The sequence below is a fragment of the Melanostigma gelatinosum genome (assembly GCF_949748355.1).
Source record: "Melanostigma gelatinosum genome assembly, chromosome: 14".
Classification (NCBI taxonomy): Eukaryota; Metazoa; Chordata; class Actinopteri; order Perciformes; family Zoarcidae; genus Melanostigma; species Melanostigma gelatinosum.
Window position 1 is genome coordinate 2835244 of NC_136647.1, and position 17121 is coordinate 2852364.

The following is a 17121-nucleotide window of genomic DNA, read 5'->3' on the forward strand; positions in this document are numbered from 1 at the left end:
TGAAAGAATCTGTGTTCTGCCAGCTCTGTGGTTGATCAGGAAGCTGCCAAAACAATACGCAGACGTCTGCTCAGCCTTTTGTATTTCTGTTTGTTGTCGAGTGATCTCAACAGGCATGAGTGACGTGTGTTTGGCAACGGCACTATTTCCTCAGAAGGGTGTGGAGATGACAGAGAATAAAGAGATTATAAACCGTCGACATTGTAGAACCTTTTAAATTGAATCTTGCATTCTGTTTTTAGGTGTATTTTGAAACATCTGCCTCTTGGGACCACAGATGAAAAATAGCCTTTCGGTTTTAACTGCCGCATTTACAGAAACGTTTTTATTAATGTAATTCATTTATTTATTCATGCATTTTTTTTTGTCTCAAGGGGTAATTCCTGATAAAGATTCTCCATACATGTAGATATATATCTATATATATATATATATATATATATATATATATATCTATATATATATATATATATATAATATATAGTAATGTTTTGGACCGAGATGATTTGACAGAGGCTCATAAGGTAATTGATTTTACTTCACCGGAGCATTTATAAAACTCATAATAAAGACTCATATTCATTCACATTTAGATTTATTTTACAAAACCACACACAAACAACAACAACTATATACACACATTGGCTAGAACTGCTTTAAGCGAAGGACTGTACGATTTTGAAGTCGAGCTTTTACCAGAAGTTAAGAAGTTTTTCCTGAACTAAGAATTACTTTTGCAGATAACGGAGGAAAGAGATTATGTGAATTACTTTACATGTTAACTGGCCGTCAAATGTTAAGCGCACTGGTTATGTATCTGTATTTTGAGGTAAGTATTGTCTACCTCGTACATAATCACGAGTATGACCCTATGTGGCCCCCACTCCTGTGCTATTACAACCCACCATCACGAAAGAAACTGAGCATCAGAAATGCCTTGAACCAGCCAAAAACATCTGAAATGAACAGCATGAGAGTTCCTCCAACACAGCAGAGCACTTCACAACGGCACACAAAGGTTGAGGGGGATGGAGACGGATCTTCGGATTGCCAATCCGCGGCCGACGGTCGATTCGACTGAGAAGAGGGTGGACGGAACGAGCTCTATTTAAAAAGTCCAAAAGTATCAAACAGCGCTCTCCTGTCCTGGAGATCTCTCACGACGACTGCTGGAAGAAGCTCTTCCATATGTCGTCTGTGGCGGCTGGGTTGTCCGAGCCCAGAGTCGTGTACTGCGGCGTCTCCTCTAGTTCGTCGACTGGAAAACAAACAAAATGAAAGGTCAGGATGGCGAAGAACAATGTTATTTCATTATTAAATGCCGAAAACATTTCAGAAAGTGACATTCCTCTACATCGCTGGAGTACAACATTCATAATTCATTGCTGCAAACTTTTTAAAGAACAGCAAGTACTTGATTTTATTCAACGTATCCGCATATCTTAAGAACTCCACGCATTCGGTATTTGTTAAATAAAGGAAACGACTCAAAAAGTTGCTCCTCATTTTTCGTGCGTTTTCCAACGAAAGTCAGCAACGCGTGTCAATTTCAGCTCGTTACAAACATACGGCCTTTCAAAAATCAACTTCCGTCTTCACAGGAAACTACTCGGTTAGGTTTAGGAAAAGATTGTCGTCTTGAGGTCAAATAACGAACGAGTAATCGAATTACGTGACAAATAAAGGTCAACTGACGAACAGCGGCCTGCTGGCTGAGAGATGTCTGTCGGACACATCCGCCTCCCGCCCTGTTTCTGCTTTTGCCTTCTTTATACGCCCTCATTCATGATTACGCGGATATCTAAGAATTACAGCGGATTATCTTTCACAAACAGGTGCAAAGTGTATTCCACTTGAAGGTGTACCAGTGCTATGAAGCCACCGTCCTTCTAACTCACACCAGTGTGCCTCCTGCTTGCATCAGTGTTTTAATAATGTTTGAAGACAGAAACGCATTCCTCGAGGCCTCATGCTGCACATGCATTTGGGGACAGTTTGTCCACCTGTTAGTGACATTTACCTGACGATTCACTCCACTGGCTGCCTGGACTGGTGCACGCTTCATTGCTCAGGAACCCCGTGCCGTCAAAGCTGCCCAACATCCAGTGTGTGTCTTTCTCCAGTTGCTGACAAATCTGAAAGAGCAACACCGGACTCAGCATGGCTATCTTTTTGTTTTTTTCTCTCACTGTCTTAATGTTTTGGGTGTTAATACATTCGCCAAACAGGGCGACTAAGACAAACATGGGTATTCCTGCCAATGAAAAATGCATGCAGGTAAGAGGAGATCGTCCCGTGCTTACCTTGACAATGTCTTCGGAATAGTCGTAGTCTGGAAGATCACAGCAAAGGGAGAGAGGGAGGGGGAGGGGACAGTGAGTATCCATCCATCTGAGTCTTAATTTAAACCATTCATTTGTTTGCAAGTGTGCCACGCGTCGTCGCCGTCGTCTTACCGGGGCTGTGCTCGGGTGAAACTTCGAATCTGTGGCTGAAGTTGTTTGAAAAGCCGGAGTCGATTTCCACCGACAAACCCCAGTCGGGGACTTCAGAGGGAGGCACAAATGCGAAATCTGCAAAGATCAAACAACAAGCGTCAAATACACTCGATGCTCCGGCTTCAAGGGCTTCAAGGACACCGCTACGACGGGACGGCACACTAGATTTCAACGTTAATTATCCGGATTGTTTCTTTTCCCCTCACCTGGCTGCTCAGTTTGCATCGTGCTGTCGACCGTGTTCTCCTGAGTGGCTGAAGCGCCTTCTTGCATGGGAGCGTCGCTGTAGTCCTCGTCTTCCTCCGTCTTGATCATTGAGTTCTGCGGAGGCAGAGACGGTGAGATTGAGGACATGAGAAAATACAAACAGCTGGCTACAGTCATGTTGCTATATGTGTTTTTCAATGTCAATATGCTTCTGACTATGTAACAAGTGTCACAAAATACCACTAAAGTCAGCATGAACATAAAAGGGGCAGAAGATATCTTTACCTTCCTTCGTGAGTTTGTTTCCTTCGCTTTGCAACGTTTATCTGCGCAGAAGAAAGAAACACAATTAGATTATTTTTATCATCGAACAAACTGACTCGACAGAAGAAAGAAAAACGAGCCAGCAGACGCTATTTTAAGAAACAAAACCTGTCTCACCTCTAGATTTGGGGCTGGCGGGCAGCATCCTGAAGACGCGCACAGCTTGGTGGCCTTTGTTGATGCTCTTGTCTTTCACCTCCTCGATGTCGGGCAGCGAGTTCATCGCACAGCGGAAGTTTGCTTTCCAGGTCTTCGGGTCGCAGGTCTGACCTTCCACGTGTTTCCCTGCACAATGCGCTGTGTTTAGTCTCCGAACACCTTCAACCCCCCCGCACTTCCAAAAACACCACACACCCAGATTTGTATCTGCAGAGTCCACGCTTGCTCACCTGTGTGGATGGCCCATTGTTTGAAGAGATTTGCGTCCTTCTCCATCTCCCAGCCGTGGCGAGCTGCATGCTTCCAGGGGATGGAGAACATCGTCTTATCCTGGAAAAGAAGCGGAAGGAAATACTGAGTCGGATCGAGGGTTCGGCGTAGAGTAGACGAAAACACGGAGCACACGTTTTTCAAACACTGCAAAGGCTGCCATTCAAACTCAGCGGCTGATGTCGACAGTTTAGACTACAAAGCCACGATGACGGTAAGACATGATTTGCAAAGCAAATAGTAGCCACAGAGGATAAACACACGCACACCAAACTAGCTGGCTTTGTTTTTAGTTTGAACCGCAGCATACCGTGTTAGGAAGGTTTCTAACTTATCTTTGACACGTTGGTCCCATTTGTCACTCAAAGATAAAGTAGAAATAGAATATGCTGTGATATCTGTGAAATAGAGACCAAACTTGTGTGGCATCAAACTCTCGGTGTGTATTTTCGAGGGTGTCTGGTTTCAAAGGTTTCCTTTTTTTTTTTTTTTTTTTTTTTTCTTTCTTTCTTTCTTTCTTTCTTTCTTTCTGTACAACACAAAACCATCCGAACTTCAAACAAGCTGCTCCTCTGAAGGTAACATACACAGAGTGTGTAGTTATCAAACTTTAAAACACAAACAAAACAACAACAACGCGTGCAGCCTTGACGATCACTTCCCTCGTGGCCACTGTTGCTGCTCTTGTTGCTGCTCTTGATCTACAACAAATACATTTCAAGATATCTGTTTCTGTCCTCATTGCGCTTTACTGACCACACACCTATAGTAGGCTACATGTCTTTTATTTTCTTTTTTTACATGAACCAATGCAATTTGATTTTGAAGAAAAAAGAGCTCTTACCCTGTCCATCCAGTTCAGGCCCGTGATGGTGTTCGAGTCGATCTGCTTCTCGATCCATGGCCTCATCCTCATCCTTGACACGGGCATGTTTGACCTGAAATATGCAGCGAACAAAAAGGAAAAATGAGTCTCGAGACGTGAGCAATGCGATATGTACAGCAGCGCGCGAGAGGAAATGTACTCCCGCAGTTTAGATGTATTGCTGCGTGCAGGCCGCGGAAGAAGGCTGTGAGGAGTTGACGGCCGGGGCAAGGCAAGCGAGCCGGGGGGGGGGGGGGGGGGGGGGGGGGGGGCGGTTGGCGTTTACGCGTCGGAGTCGGCGCTGTTTGTAAAGGTCACAAAAGACCGAGAGGAAGAAAAAATATATATTTGCAGCTGAAAAGTTTTGGGGGAGAAAAAAAAGTGGAATTTATCCGAGGGGGAGGCGTTTGGAGACGTGCGCCACAAAGACCCCATGCGCGCGCGGAGAGCTCACACCTCCGACTGCTCTGCTGCATGGATACGGTGCAGATTTAAAAAAAAGAATTAAACAGTCATTTCATCTCAGTTGAATCAACTGCTGGGCGCGTGGTGTGCAAGAATTTGACCTACGCTAACTTTACCTTCCGAAAAAAAAAAGAGATGTTCGAGGCCACTTTATAGTCCTGTTCGCGTGCTCACGATTTTTTTAATTCTCAAAATTAGATACCGGCAATAAAAACATGAAAAAAGTTTCATCATGAGGCATTCCATGCAAGAAGAAGTGATAAATATCAAATCACTTACAGAATGTGTTTGATCTGTGATCCGGAAAGAGGAAGAAAGTGCAGGAGTAGAGTCCGATGGTTTAAGTTTGTTCCAGAGAAGCTTCTCCTCGTCTGTGTGTTATCCACCTGGAGGCAGGTCTCGATCAGAAGTGGGCACTGACTGCGCACCGAGGGGACGCGCGCTTTTATACATTCGGTGTCGCTGTGGAAGGGTTTTCCCCGGCTGCGCGAGGAGCCGTGCACGCTGTAAAAAGATGTCCACCCCGGAAGAAATGCAAATTCAAATCATATCGACAACGAATTGTTATTGTTATTGAATTAGTACTTTATACGATTGTAACTTCATGAATGTCATCTTTATTTTACAAATGAAGAATGCACATTGTGAGTACAGGAGGGCAGGTAGTTTTGCATCAGTTGACACAAAACTACTTATTCTGTAATCTGCAACATAAACATAATCTTTCAACCAAAACAAGTCTCATTGTAAACAACTGATGTCATCTCTGCATGCATGCAGATCAACCCCCCGTCTCACAAAACAAAAAGGGATTTCATGTTAAAAGACACCAGGACTTAAGTGTGTAAATTAAGTTTAGGTTCATGGTTGATACTTTTTACAGTGTTCTCTGTCTTCTGCTGCAGACCTGTTTCCGATAAATCACGTTGTTGAACGCAAGAAGGAAGTTAAACAACAACACTTGTTGGTGACAGCACGTAGACTCTCATACTAGACCAGTTTTATATTTAGTCCGGGTCCAGTCCTGCAGACTTAGCATGCCATGTCTATTGCAAACCTTTTAACATTTGCAGGTATTGTCACAATGTGGATTGTAAAGCTTTATAAGGACGGATGCTATTTATATGCTATAGTTGTATTATTACATGTTAATGTGTCATATAAGCCTACGTAACATAGTTCTAACTATAGTGATATTTATAATGATAATTAAGATATTTTACTATTAGACTGGTCTAGTGGTCTGTAAAATAAACATGTAGTTTGGCAATTGTGTACCTCATTCGAATAAAAATATATATGCATATCAAATTAGGACTACACACACACACACACACACGCACACGAGCATTCATCCTCCAGATACCAAAGGTGACCCACGCCCGGCACGATAATCATGTGCACGAGACCAGCCCTTTAGTGTAAACGGCTCTCAGCAGAGAAGTCGGGCATTTATAAGAAATGGTGTAATGATTTTATTTCGCCGGCAGTGGCGCTGCAGCCGCAGTAACGGGCTTGAATGTGGGTCACGCACACACACTGTATCTGCAGCAGCGGTGTGTTGATGTGGATCGGCGAGGACGCAACGTGGAGGACCCACGGTAGAAACAGCAGCTCTGTGGACTCAATAAAACGCTCGTTATCATCCATATATGTGTTAATAATTCACCAAAGAGCTCGTGTAAAGTGTAACCAATGCGCGCGCACACACAAAAAAAATGCAACGGAGTGAATGCAAATGACAGCACATGCATATTTAAATATTTCATTTTGTCTTATTCTAGGCTACATGTGGAATTGCTCGGTTTATCTCGCGGTTTGCATGTGAAAACACTATCACGGAGGTCACGGGGGGGGGGGGGGGGTTTGGGATCTCCCATATCTGTGTCGCTGTGTCGTCGCAGCTACCGGTGCCGCTGTCCTTTTAGGGGCTTCCCAGCGCGTTGTGTTTGCGCGCTCACACCGGCTGCTGCGCGCACGTATACGGGCTCGAGCGCGCTATCTGAAGGGGACAGCAGGGAGTTTTCCGGCGGAGTTTTCAGTCAAATCTGTGGGATTTTCCAAATGAAGGCTGAAATCTGGAACGATCCCGACAATTGTTCTCGATTCCCTGTTGATGAATGACAGCAGTGTGGTGGAAAACATGTGAATTATAGGAATTCACTGGAGTGGCTGCAGCAAAACACATCTGGAGTTGAAACTTTGTTTTTAATTGATTTATTTGAAATATATGTCTTCAACAACATTACCTTTTCTATTTGTCTGTGTAACATTTAAATCTGTAAAGCAAAAAAGTGCTGAGTTGTTTCTATGAACACATGGCTGAGTTTATGATGCTGGCTTTTGCTTCTGGCTTGTTTGGGGTAATGTAAACACACACTACTCATGCCGGGTCCAAAGGGGTTGTAAGGGGTTATGTTAACTTCTTCACCTGTCCTTCCTGTCCTACTGCACTTGAAGCTAACTTTTAGCTAACTATCATCTAGTAATACAGCAAACAATACAATGACACCAGCCTGCTCACAACTTCCAACCTAAATCTACTTTATTTACAACGTAATCCTGGGATTTACTTTGTCCTTAGAGAAACCAGTATTGTTTTGCAGTGTCCATGCTTTGATGTATTTAAAGTGTGTTCACACGGTTCCTTTATTGCACCTGGTGCATACAGTGATAGTGATTCTGATTATTTGGGCCACCTGCAAAAGATAAGACCGTAATATGAGGCTTTGGGGGTGAGACAAGCAGCTTGAGCAGCCAATCTGCCTCTGGACCATCTGCTTTACCAGCTCAGTGACACTGGATCAAGTCAAAGCCTTCGTTAGTTAGCCAGCAATTACACTGGCCTCGTGCATGGTGGGAGTGGGTGGGTGTAAACAGCAAGGTACAACAGTTACCTTTTCAGATATTTAACCCCATTGGGCCTGGATTTCAGGGAAGGTTTGACCAATGTGTTTTGCATCATTGCCATTGAATACCAAGTTCTTTTTCTGGATGTTTTGTGTGTCGGTTTTTGCCTTTTCTTTAGCTGAGCTGGAGTGGCTGTTGTCTTCTTTTTCCACTTAAAATATGTTATTAAGTGAAGCACCTTCCAAAGCTATTTGGCAATGTAACGGTAAAGGTAAGAAATCCTGTTGGGGGGTCAATAATGTGATCCTTATTAACCCTTCGCTAAGCCCCCCAACCAGGATTTCTTACCTTTACCGTTACATTGCCAAATAGCTTTGGAAGGTGCTTCACTTAATAACATATTTTAAGTGGAAAAAGAATCTTTATCTACTTTTCTTTTACCCCATTTCAGAAGCATTTCCTGAAATTTAGACTTTTTCCGCCCCCATTTTCCGTTTGTTTTCTGGCTCGGGTGGTGTTAGAGAGAGGCTTTGAGAGAGGGAGGGAGAGAAGGAAGTGCAGGAAAAAGAGGGACGGTTTGAGTGGAGGAAGAGAAAGGCAAGATGAAGCAGAGATAAAGTGACAGAAATAAAGTTCTACAGCATTTGCTAGAGTTTGACAGACAGAAGGTAAAATGTGGAGTTTCCATAAATGACACAAACATCCCTTCAGGCCAAACAGACAACATTACATCACCTCTGCAGGTTTTACCCAACCCGGCCTGCTGGTGCACAGTTTTGCCTGAGTGGTTTTAAAGTTTAGCGCCCCCATCAGTTCAATAAGAGTACTGTTTCAGTTCATCAATGTACCATCATCTGAAAGATCCATTGTGCTACACACCTATATGACGATGCAAAAACAGTCTAAAATGTCTTGTGCTTAAAGGTTGTGAACTATTGTAGTTTTAATTCTTTAGGCCTCAAACTGTTATCTGAATGAAACCATCTGAGAAGTTTGGAGGGGAAATGCCTCTTTAGTGGAACTGTGGCATCTTAAATGTGACAAAGATCCCAAACGAGATGAAGCCAGAGGCCCAAAAGGTTGGCAACAACTGCTTTGAATTTAAATCAATGCATTATATTTAATAAGCTTATCTTGTGTTTTTATATACAATTACACCAAGTGAAAATAGGAAACGACGAGGCGGCGGGAAAGAGGTGGTTGAAGAACAACCTAAGATCTGGAAACTGTTGGCCTCCCTTCAGCCTCTGTCTTGTTCCTCCACCTGTTTTTATCTCCCTGCTTTCGCAGTCTGGTATTTATCTCAGATAGAAACTAAAGTCACGTTGAGGAGAGGTATCTCATTTGATTGGTTCATTACAAGGACTTCGGTTAGCGCTGTGTCAGTTCTGTCCATTAGAAACATGGTTGCTGATTAAACCCATAAAATGTGTTCAGAGGGTCATGGGTTGAAGCGATGTCTGCGTCTGATGGCTGCTTGTTACCGTTAGCGCTGTAAAACATGTGGCAAGATAAAGAAACCAGAGACAGGCTGACGTGGTTTTGTTCTATATATTTCCATCAATCTTATTGTCGTAAAAACATGTTTTTCTCTATTAATCTCATGCTTTCAAAAGGTCCACACACCGATATATTTGTTCTCTTTACTTGAGTGGAAATCTGTTTTATCCTCTCCTCAAGAAAACGTTATTCTTAACCTTTAAAAACAAGTTACAAAGTGCTTTTACATACAATTAATTGAGTATTGTGTTTTCTAACAAAACACCGCCGTGGAGTTTGATACAGACATTCATCACCCTTTTAGGATGAATTTTGTCAACTTTGGTGATCCTCTGACAATTCATATTTCAGCTCAAAATTTCCATAGTTTGGTTTACCACCAAATACCTGCAAAACTAATGACGTTCCCATCAGCGTCAGTGGCATTTTTGTGTTGGTGGCAAATGATTACATGTTAGCATGCTAACATGCTAACTAACAGGGCATTCCAAATTGCATATTTCCTCTTTCTACTTTTAGTGCGTACTGCAGCTGCCTTTACAAAGTATGATTTGCATGAAGTAGGCCCGTGCATAAAGGTTGAAACACAATATTTTGAATCTTGACCCTCTTGCTCGTATGTCTGATAGATATGTTTATTTATCACCAGTCTGTGCTCTCTGATCCACAGAGGACTTGTGGATCAGAGTAGCCAGAAAAGCATGTTAGCTTGCATATTGTAAAATGTGACCGCATGCTGTGGGACATCCTGCTATTTTTTGGCATACTGAAATTGACAAACTATGTATTGGGACATACTAAATGTTTCTCTGGCATACTGAATAGTATGGTAGCATGGAACGCATCATATACTTGTTCATCATCAGCATGTTAGCATTGTCCTTGTGAGCATGTTAGCATGCTGTCATTAGCATTTAGCTAGCTCCGTGCACCACTCAGCCCCACAGAGCTGCCATGCAGGTACCAGTCAGTTATGAAGTTTTAACCACAGTTCATGTGATGAAAAACCTTTCAAGACTCAAATGTATACATGTACATGAGTCAAACTAAAATCTAGGATATTTATCCCACTTGCTCATGAAATATTCAGGACTATTAGTCATGCTTTACGTAAGATGTTGACATTTTGACCTTAAAACATAAGGAATCCACAATTCATGACCACCCAGTCAGAGGAGGGAAAGTTAATCTCTGTTGTTTATATCTGTTGACCCTGGACCTGAACCTAAACCTCCCATTTCTGTTGGAATACGATAAGCATTTTAGTGTTGTATTTTAAGTACCAAGCTGGGTTTCTCTCTCTCTCTCTGTGTACTTGGATCACATTGCAAAATAAATAAACTGTAATCAAAGCATTCACTCTCCTGGAATCCTGCTGGCTGATTACAGGTAACTTGGTTAAGATCTGCAAACTACATTGAGATAAAAAAAAGGACTTATTTCCCTCCTTGTGTATCTATTTTACCACACCTCCTCCATCAAAGCTTGACTATTTGTCTCAGCACACCGGATCATGCTCTGCTCTCTGTCTTGTGTGTTTTCTCAGCAGCGGGATCAGAGAAGAAGGAGAGTAAGAAGAGGAAGAAGAGGAAGGTGGCGGATGGCGCCGCTACGAGTGACAGATTAGAGGTGACCCGTTCAAGAAGGGCAGTCACATGACGGCAGCACAGTAAGACAGTAAGCATGTCGGCCAGTACTGAGACACCTGTGAAGGAGTTTTGGGGCAAATAAACCCACAGACCGAGTGAGATAGATGTGATTTATTGCATGCTAGTGGCAGTTCTAGACCATTTCAGATGAGTGAGGTCGGTGGATCGACCCCTGACCCCTGCAGTCCATGTGTCAAAGTGTCCTTGTGCAAGATACTGAACCCCAAATTGCTTTGAGAGTTTATTGCTCCTGAGGAAAAGGTGACAGCTGGTATGGTAGTCTCTGCCATACAAAGTGCAATTAAAGTGTAGGTTTGTGTCGTTAACCACTAAGATTTGAAAAGCGCTCTAAAAATACAGTCCAGTTGCCACCCAAAAGGTTTGGTTTTCTAAAAGAGGAACGAGACGGGCCGGTCTCATCCAGCATTCATAGCTGTGCCTTACAGGAAATGATGTGCCGCAATTCGTAGACGTCAACGTTGATTCATTTGTAACGGCACTTGCATTCAGTAACAGCACTTCTGTAGTTATTTTAACGAAGTAGTTTTGTTGCCTAAACCTCTAACAATAAGTGCAAATAATACGTTGTTTCCTCTGAAGATGGAAGTTTATTTCAGCAACGAGCTGAAATTGAAATATGTTGCTGGCTTTTGAAGGAAAACACGTAAAAAATAAGGAGGAACCTTTGATCAGATATCATACGAACAGTTGAACGATAACACAATGATCCTCATTCAGTGCTACCGTACATAATGTCACTGCTAAACATTTCAATTTCCCTCTCTTGGGATAAATGTGGTTTGAGAAATGTATGAAATATGTGACACAGTAGAGGGGGCTGAGGGGGGACCCAGGCTTAATATTAAAGGGAGAACTTTGTGTTCAGATTCAAATTTGGGGGAGTCTCTTTGAAGGGAGGGCTGCCATTGTTGCCGACTTGGCATTTTTAGTGACTTTTGGAGCTAGTGCTGCTACTTTAATCGCAAATGAGTTGGCAAAACTGGACTGGATCTTTAAGTTGGATCATTTTTGAAAATCTAGCGTACTCTTGTTCGATTCTCAGAATGACCAACCCTGCCTTTAAATATAAAATATTCAGATACTTCTCCCTGCATTTTGCATTTAAAAAGGGTCATGTGGCTTTAAAAGTATTCAGTATGCACAATGCAAATGTTGATTTCCCCAAATAAATATATTTTGATGAAATTGTGTTTAATTTAAGAGCAGCCAGTCCAAACAAGATACCAGGATGTAAAATGTAATCACTGTAAATGTAGCCTCTGAAGAGCCAGCGAGCCAAACAGTGATGCACAAATGACAAAAATTATACTTATATTATAAATAAATAGTATTATTTTCAACAGTATTTAATACATTTTGTTTTGCCCTCATCTCTGTCTCACCACCTGCTGTCACTCACCCGCCGCCTCTCTCCCTTTTGTCGGCCCATTTCAAGGTTACTTTAGTTCATTGGGAGTGTCTTATTGCACCACGTGATCCTGATGCAAAAGGCACTCTGTGTGTCAAAGCTGTGCTCAGCTGCAGGGACGTTTATGGTGTGATGTGCCACGGACCCAAAATAGCACAGCTGCTTTTCGGATAAAAACGACATTTATTAAATTGCAGAAAAAAATGAAATATATATGTAGTATAAATACACAGACTTTAGTTCTATTTCTAGAGTATTTAAATGCCCGAATTCATAGCAGGGCTTTTCAGGAACGGGTTTTTGCAGAATCCCCCCATTATTTTATGATACATATGCGAATGAAATGAAGACCTGGTTTAAACACGAGCACCCAGAATAGACCTTTCATCCCCAGTAACCTTGGCGTCGATCGCATCTTCCGTCCGAACTGTAAGCCCCGTCGTTGCAGCAGGGGAGTCTGCCATTGCGCAGCAGCCAACTAGGTGAAGGTGGAGAACCCCACCAGGAGGAAAGATGCTTCAATAGGCCGTCGTTTGGTTTGTTTTTATCTCCCTCCTCCACATTAAAAGCCCTGCCGCCCGTCGCCATCTCCTGCCCAGCTCCCCCGCTGTGAGTCTGCCTCAGATATTTTGTCGCCCTCCCCTCCCCTCCCCTCCTCCCTCCCCTCCTCCCTCCCCTCCTTCTTAATCCCTCAGATTGTCGGCGACTTGCTGCAGTCGATGCTGCAGTTTTGAGCCGCTCCTGCACCGGTACAGCTGACTCAATGAGAAAGACATGCTCGCGTTCGTTTTGGTCTCTGGGTCGCTCTGGATTATATTAGGTGAGTTCGTAATATCTCCTCCTGTTTATCAATCATTTGTATGACCTAGCATCGCGGGGCTGTGGCTGTAACACATCGCACCTGTCTCTCAGAGGCTGAGGCGCATCGTGTGTCATTCACTGCCGGCTTTTTCCATCCATCCAGGTTTGTGGCGTTTCTCTTCTTTTTGTGCACAACATTATACGTCTATATATACATATGTATATATACGTATACTCTTTGACTGTAGTTGGCGCTTTGCCTGCGTTGTAGTGACGCCTGTAAAATGTGTCAAAAAACGACACTTGTTTGAACGCCACCTCTGTGCAAACGTGCGACATTTTTGCGGGCTTCAGCTTCGACCACAGCGCTGGAATGTTTGTCGCTGCAGAGGGTCGTTATTAGCGCGACGCGGAGGGGATGCTTCACCTTATTATACACGTCAGGTCCACAGCCGGGTGGACGAGCATGGACCATGCGGCTCAATGCACGAGGGCCATTCTGCAGAGTTCATTTCCGTGAGGAAGTGTGTGTTTGACGTTAGAAATGAAGCCATTAAAGAAAAGGGCCATTGTCACCATACGCCAAACGGGATCAAACGGGATCATTTGAGGCCGACCAGCTGCTAAGGTCGTGTGACATTGTGCGTAGAAACCGGACACACGTCATGATAAAAAAAAGCCCGATCAGCGAATGTCTGTGTGTTTCACAACCTTCGTGGTGTTTGCGTCTAAAACGAGGCTGCAACAAATATCCATCGTCTGCACGTTTGTCCAACACCAAACATGTCCCTCCGACAGGAAGCCGGTTGTGAAACTCAGCGTTTTTGTATTTATTTTTTGTCCTCCGCCATGCCTCGGTGATGGAGGGAGGGAGGATGAGGAAGGATGAGGAGGGATGACGCGCCTCACACGGCCGCGTCCGATTGGACGGAGCTGTCCAGGAGACGTGTGGTGCTGAAATCCTTTGCGGCTACCGGCAAGAAAGTCACCGGAGCCGTTTTACGGGACGTGGAAACGGTTCCGAGACACGGCCGTTGACCTCTTGTCGTCTTCCATGTGCGCGAGGAGATTTTAGGAAAAATATAGAATCCCAAATCGAGCTGTTTGACGGTGTTAGAGACGAGATTAGAGGGTTATTGCCTTTATGCAATGTGACGTGAAAAAAACCGTGTAAATGCTTAGTGGGGGATTTTTTTTTAAATAAATAATGGCAGTAGATGACAACTAGGCTGTAAGTGTAATTATGTGTTCCTCCGCCAAAGACCTCAGCAGCAGCTGCACTGCATTGTTGCTCGGTGACAAACAACCAGTATAAATTGGGATTTTGGTTGGTGCATTAATATTAAAATCAGCTGTTAAAGATGTTGCAGGTGTTGTTTTTTTAAATATCAGAATAGAGCCCCCAAAAGTTGTCTAAAACAGACTCATGGGCCAACATAATATACGTTACAGTGACGCTGAAAAAGGGCCCTCGGGGGAGATTCATGACACCTTTAACCTGTCGGCACATCCCAACACCCTGCTGCTCCTAAATATGAATGATTTATTTTAATCAGCATTGAGTGCAGCCCCATACAGCGTGTAAACCTACTCTTTTTCCATCCTCAATATTTGATTAAAAAGGGTGGTGGAGTTGCACCACCCTTTCAAACCACTTGGATGGTAAATTATAGAGATGGCAACGAGGAGGGAGTCAGAGGGATTGAGAGAATGTTGAAAACCTGCAAATGAAAGAAGCACTGCATGACTGCTACAAGTTATTCTGACTTCGATCATAAAGTAGTGATTTTAAAGCCTCAAACCACTTTTTTTTGTTGCTGAAAACCAAAGTATTTGGGTATTTAGTGGTGTCGTTAATGCATTCAGGTCCAAATCTTGGCAATTTAGTGCAACATATTTGAATTGTAGCCTAAATATTGTGTTATAAACGTCTCCCTACTCCGCAGTATGTGAAGAGAAGAGTGGCCTGTTAGTGTAGTGTAGCCGTTACCCTGTTAATTAGCCTGTGGATCGCTAATGACAATCGCTAGCATACCCATAGCAAGCGCTAATTCAGCATTCACATATCCTAGCCTCGCATGTGAACTCAAATTCACAAGAGTTTATCAGACTTTATACTGTGTTTTGTCACCATAACAGACCCCGTACAGCACCTACATAACATACGCATAACAATAGTCAGCATGCTAGCGATTAGCCTTAGCAATTAGTGCTGGCGATTAGCATAAGCTAAGTGAAAGGGTAACGACCATCATGAAGAGTGATTAATGTAACAGATGAAAAATGGCCTCTTGGCTAACTTTGGCGCATTTACAGTAATGTTTAGTAATGTGCACTGTCCCTACCAAATATACCAATTAATAAAGTAATGCAGACCGAGCCCATCAGTTCATTCTGTGCTTTCTATGTTCTGTAGCTGTAGCATGGTAGAATTAGCAAGCTAGCTAGCTAACTAGCCAGCCCTTCAATGATTTAAACTGAACAACTCAATGCTTCAGCTACACAGTTTTGTTACAGCGTAGGAAAGCGCATTGCTATCGCCAGAAAAGCCGTCATTAACACAGATTTTGTTCACATTTTAGAGGCATTATTTCCAGGGTTGAGGCACTTACACCAAATCTCTGGTTGCGTTTAATCTTTAAGATCACATATCCACTACTCTAAAGTCTCAATCCTGGTGTAATCAATACTATCAGCCAGTCTGGGTGCTCTCAGATCCACAACGCAGTTCTCTCCCTGAGTGGCTTATTGCTGATTCAGCATTCAAAGTGCATCCTCACATTGTAGCACGCTGGGCAGTAATGGCTCCAACTAAAGTGCTGAACCAGGGCCTGACTGCCAGTCACGTGCTCGAGTCGTTCTCTTATAGATCAGCTTTCCGAGTATAATGTTCGGTTCGTCTCCTGCTCCATTCAGATGAAAACCGTGAACCTTCTTCCACCAGGACGCTGTAGAATGTAGCGGCTAACGGCTAACCCCCATGACAGGATGCACAGTGGTGAACACAGGCTGAAATATTCGTATTAGTCAGTGTTAATCACAAAGATAAGATGACTTAAGATGAATATGTGTTTTCCCCTGCTGCTACCTTCACGAAAGGCACTAAATGAGGACGCTCCCATTTTGATTTGACTGGCAAAGTGGGAGCGTTCTCATTTCGTGTCGGTGTGTGTATTTTGTATTAAAACATGCAAATTTCAATTTGCTTACAGGGTGTGTCACTGTGTGTGTGTGTGTGTGAGTACCTCTTTATTTGAAGGAGAAGAAGAGCGAAAGGGGGAGGGTGTCTAGGAGAGAGAGAGTGGAGGGAAGGAAGGAAGGATGGAGGGAGGGAGGGAGGGGCGGGTGGATGTGGCGAGCTGAGGGTGGTGTGATACGGAGGCCAGCCAGGCACAAACCAGGCCAAAAAAACGCATCTCGCTGACTTCCTCTTGCAATGAGGTGATCAGGTGATGTGATATCTGCCCGAGGCCCCTTGAACACACCACACACACACACACATGCACACACATTACGCCTTCTAACCCCTCTGCAATGAAATAACTGTTTAGATTTCCTTTTTTGATAGCATATTTTGACAGCAGTCCTTCCTGCCGTGTATCTACTGTAGTACTTATTTGGATGTGCACACAGGATGTGCAATTATCCCTCAGCGACAGTGGGCAGGAGGAAGTTGACTCATGGAGGGTCTGAGTAGAGGAATGAGTGGTGAAAAGAAAGAAGGTGCAGTAAAAGGAGGATTTAGCATTGTTAAAAAGAAGAAGCTGTTTTCTTTTTTTTATTTCTAGACGTTCATTAAGTCCAGTATTTGGGTAACATCAAAGACCTAGCGATGCAGAGTGGGATGTCTTTAAATAGAGCGAGGTTACTGTTGGTCATCCGCTCTCTGTGTGCTAATAGGCCGTAATCTCCCCACGCTGGACTCTAATCATTGGTGACGGCCCTCAGATGGGCCGATGGGGCGGGGCTTAAGGACGCGGGGCTGCGTTTTATTTCCCCTCCACCTTTAAGCCTCAGAGGTCACGGCGAGTATAGCTGGCCCATTCACAAGCCAAGCTTCAGAATGATGCGTGCATAGCCTGAACGCTGCATCTTGCTAAAGTG

The 17121-nt window shown here is 43.6% G+C and overlaps 2 protein-coding genes across 4 annotated transcripts in view; one reads left to right on the forward strand and one right to left on the reverse strand.

Annotated features, from left to right (window-relative positions):
* Positions 1–584: 584 nt before the first annotated feature.
* Positions 585–5192, reverse strand: irf1b (interferon regulatory factor 1b). Of its 2 annotated transcripts, none has more exons than XM_079284145.1 (10): positions 5068–5192; positions 4303–4396; positions 3419–3518; positions 3147–3314; positions 2991–3031; positions 2705–2819; positions 2457–2573; positions 2304–2332; positions 2021–2135; positions 585–1258 (listed from the first exon to the last, which is right to left on the reverse strand). In XM_079284145.1, the coding sequence occupies exons 2-10, from the start codon at positions 4387–4389 to the stop codon at positions 1158–1160; spliced, it is 873 nt and encodes a 290-aa protein (XP_079140271.1). In that variant the 5' UTR covers positions 4390–4396; positions 5068–5192; the 3' UTR covers positions 585–1157. The 2 variants fall into 2 exon arrangements, with proteins under 2 accessions (XP_079140271.1, XP_079140272.1); XM_079284146.1 differs by having other exon boundaries at positions 3419–4159; positions 5068–5104.
* A 1156-nt stretch (positions 5193–6348) lies between these two features.
* acsl6 (acyl-CoA synthetase long chain family member 6) overlaps positions 6349–17121 on the forward strand; it is a 36932-nt gene continuing 26159 nt past the window's right edge. The window contains exons 1-2 of one of the 2 annotated variants that reach the window (XM_079283932.1): positions 6349–6389; positions 10685–10807. Coding sequence is in view for 1 of the 2 variants with exons in the window: in XM_079283931.1 (XP_079140057.1) it covers positions 12991–13036 (46 nt within the window). In the remaining variant the exon portion in view is untranslated. Of the gene's footprint in view, positions 6390–10684; positions 10808–12911; positions 13037–17121 lie in introns of those variants that run through there. The other variant, XM_079283931.1, reaches the window with a different exon arrangement.

Coding starts and splice junctions, on each gene's coding strand:
- irf1b (XM_079284145.1), bottom strand. CDS start 4,389: ATGCCCGTGTCAAGGATGAGGATGAGGCCATGGATCGAGAAGCAGATC. Junction 2,820..2,990: donor AAACAAACTCACGAAGGAAG/GTAAAGATATCT, acceptor CTGCCTCCGCAG/AACTCAATGATCAAGACGGA. Junction 2,136..2,303: donor ATTCCGAAGACATTGTCAAG/GTAAGCACGGGA, acceptor TTGCTCTTTCAG/ATTTGTCAGCAACTGGAGAA.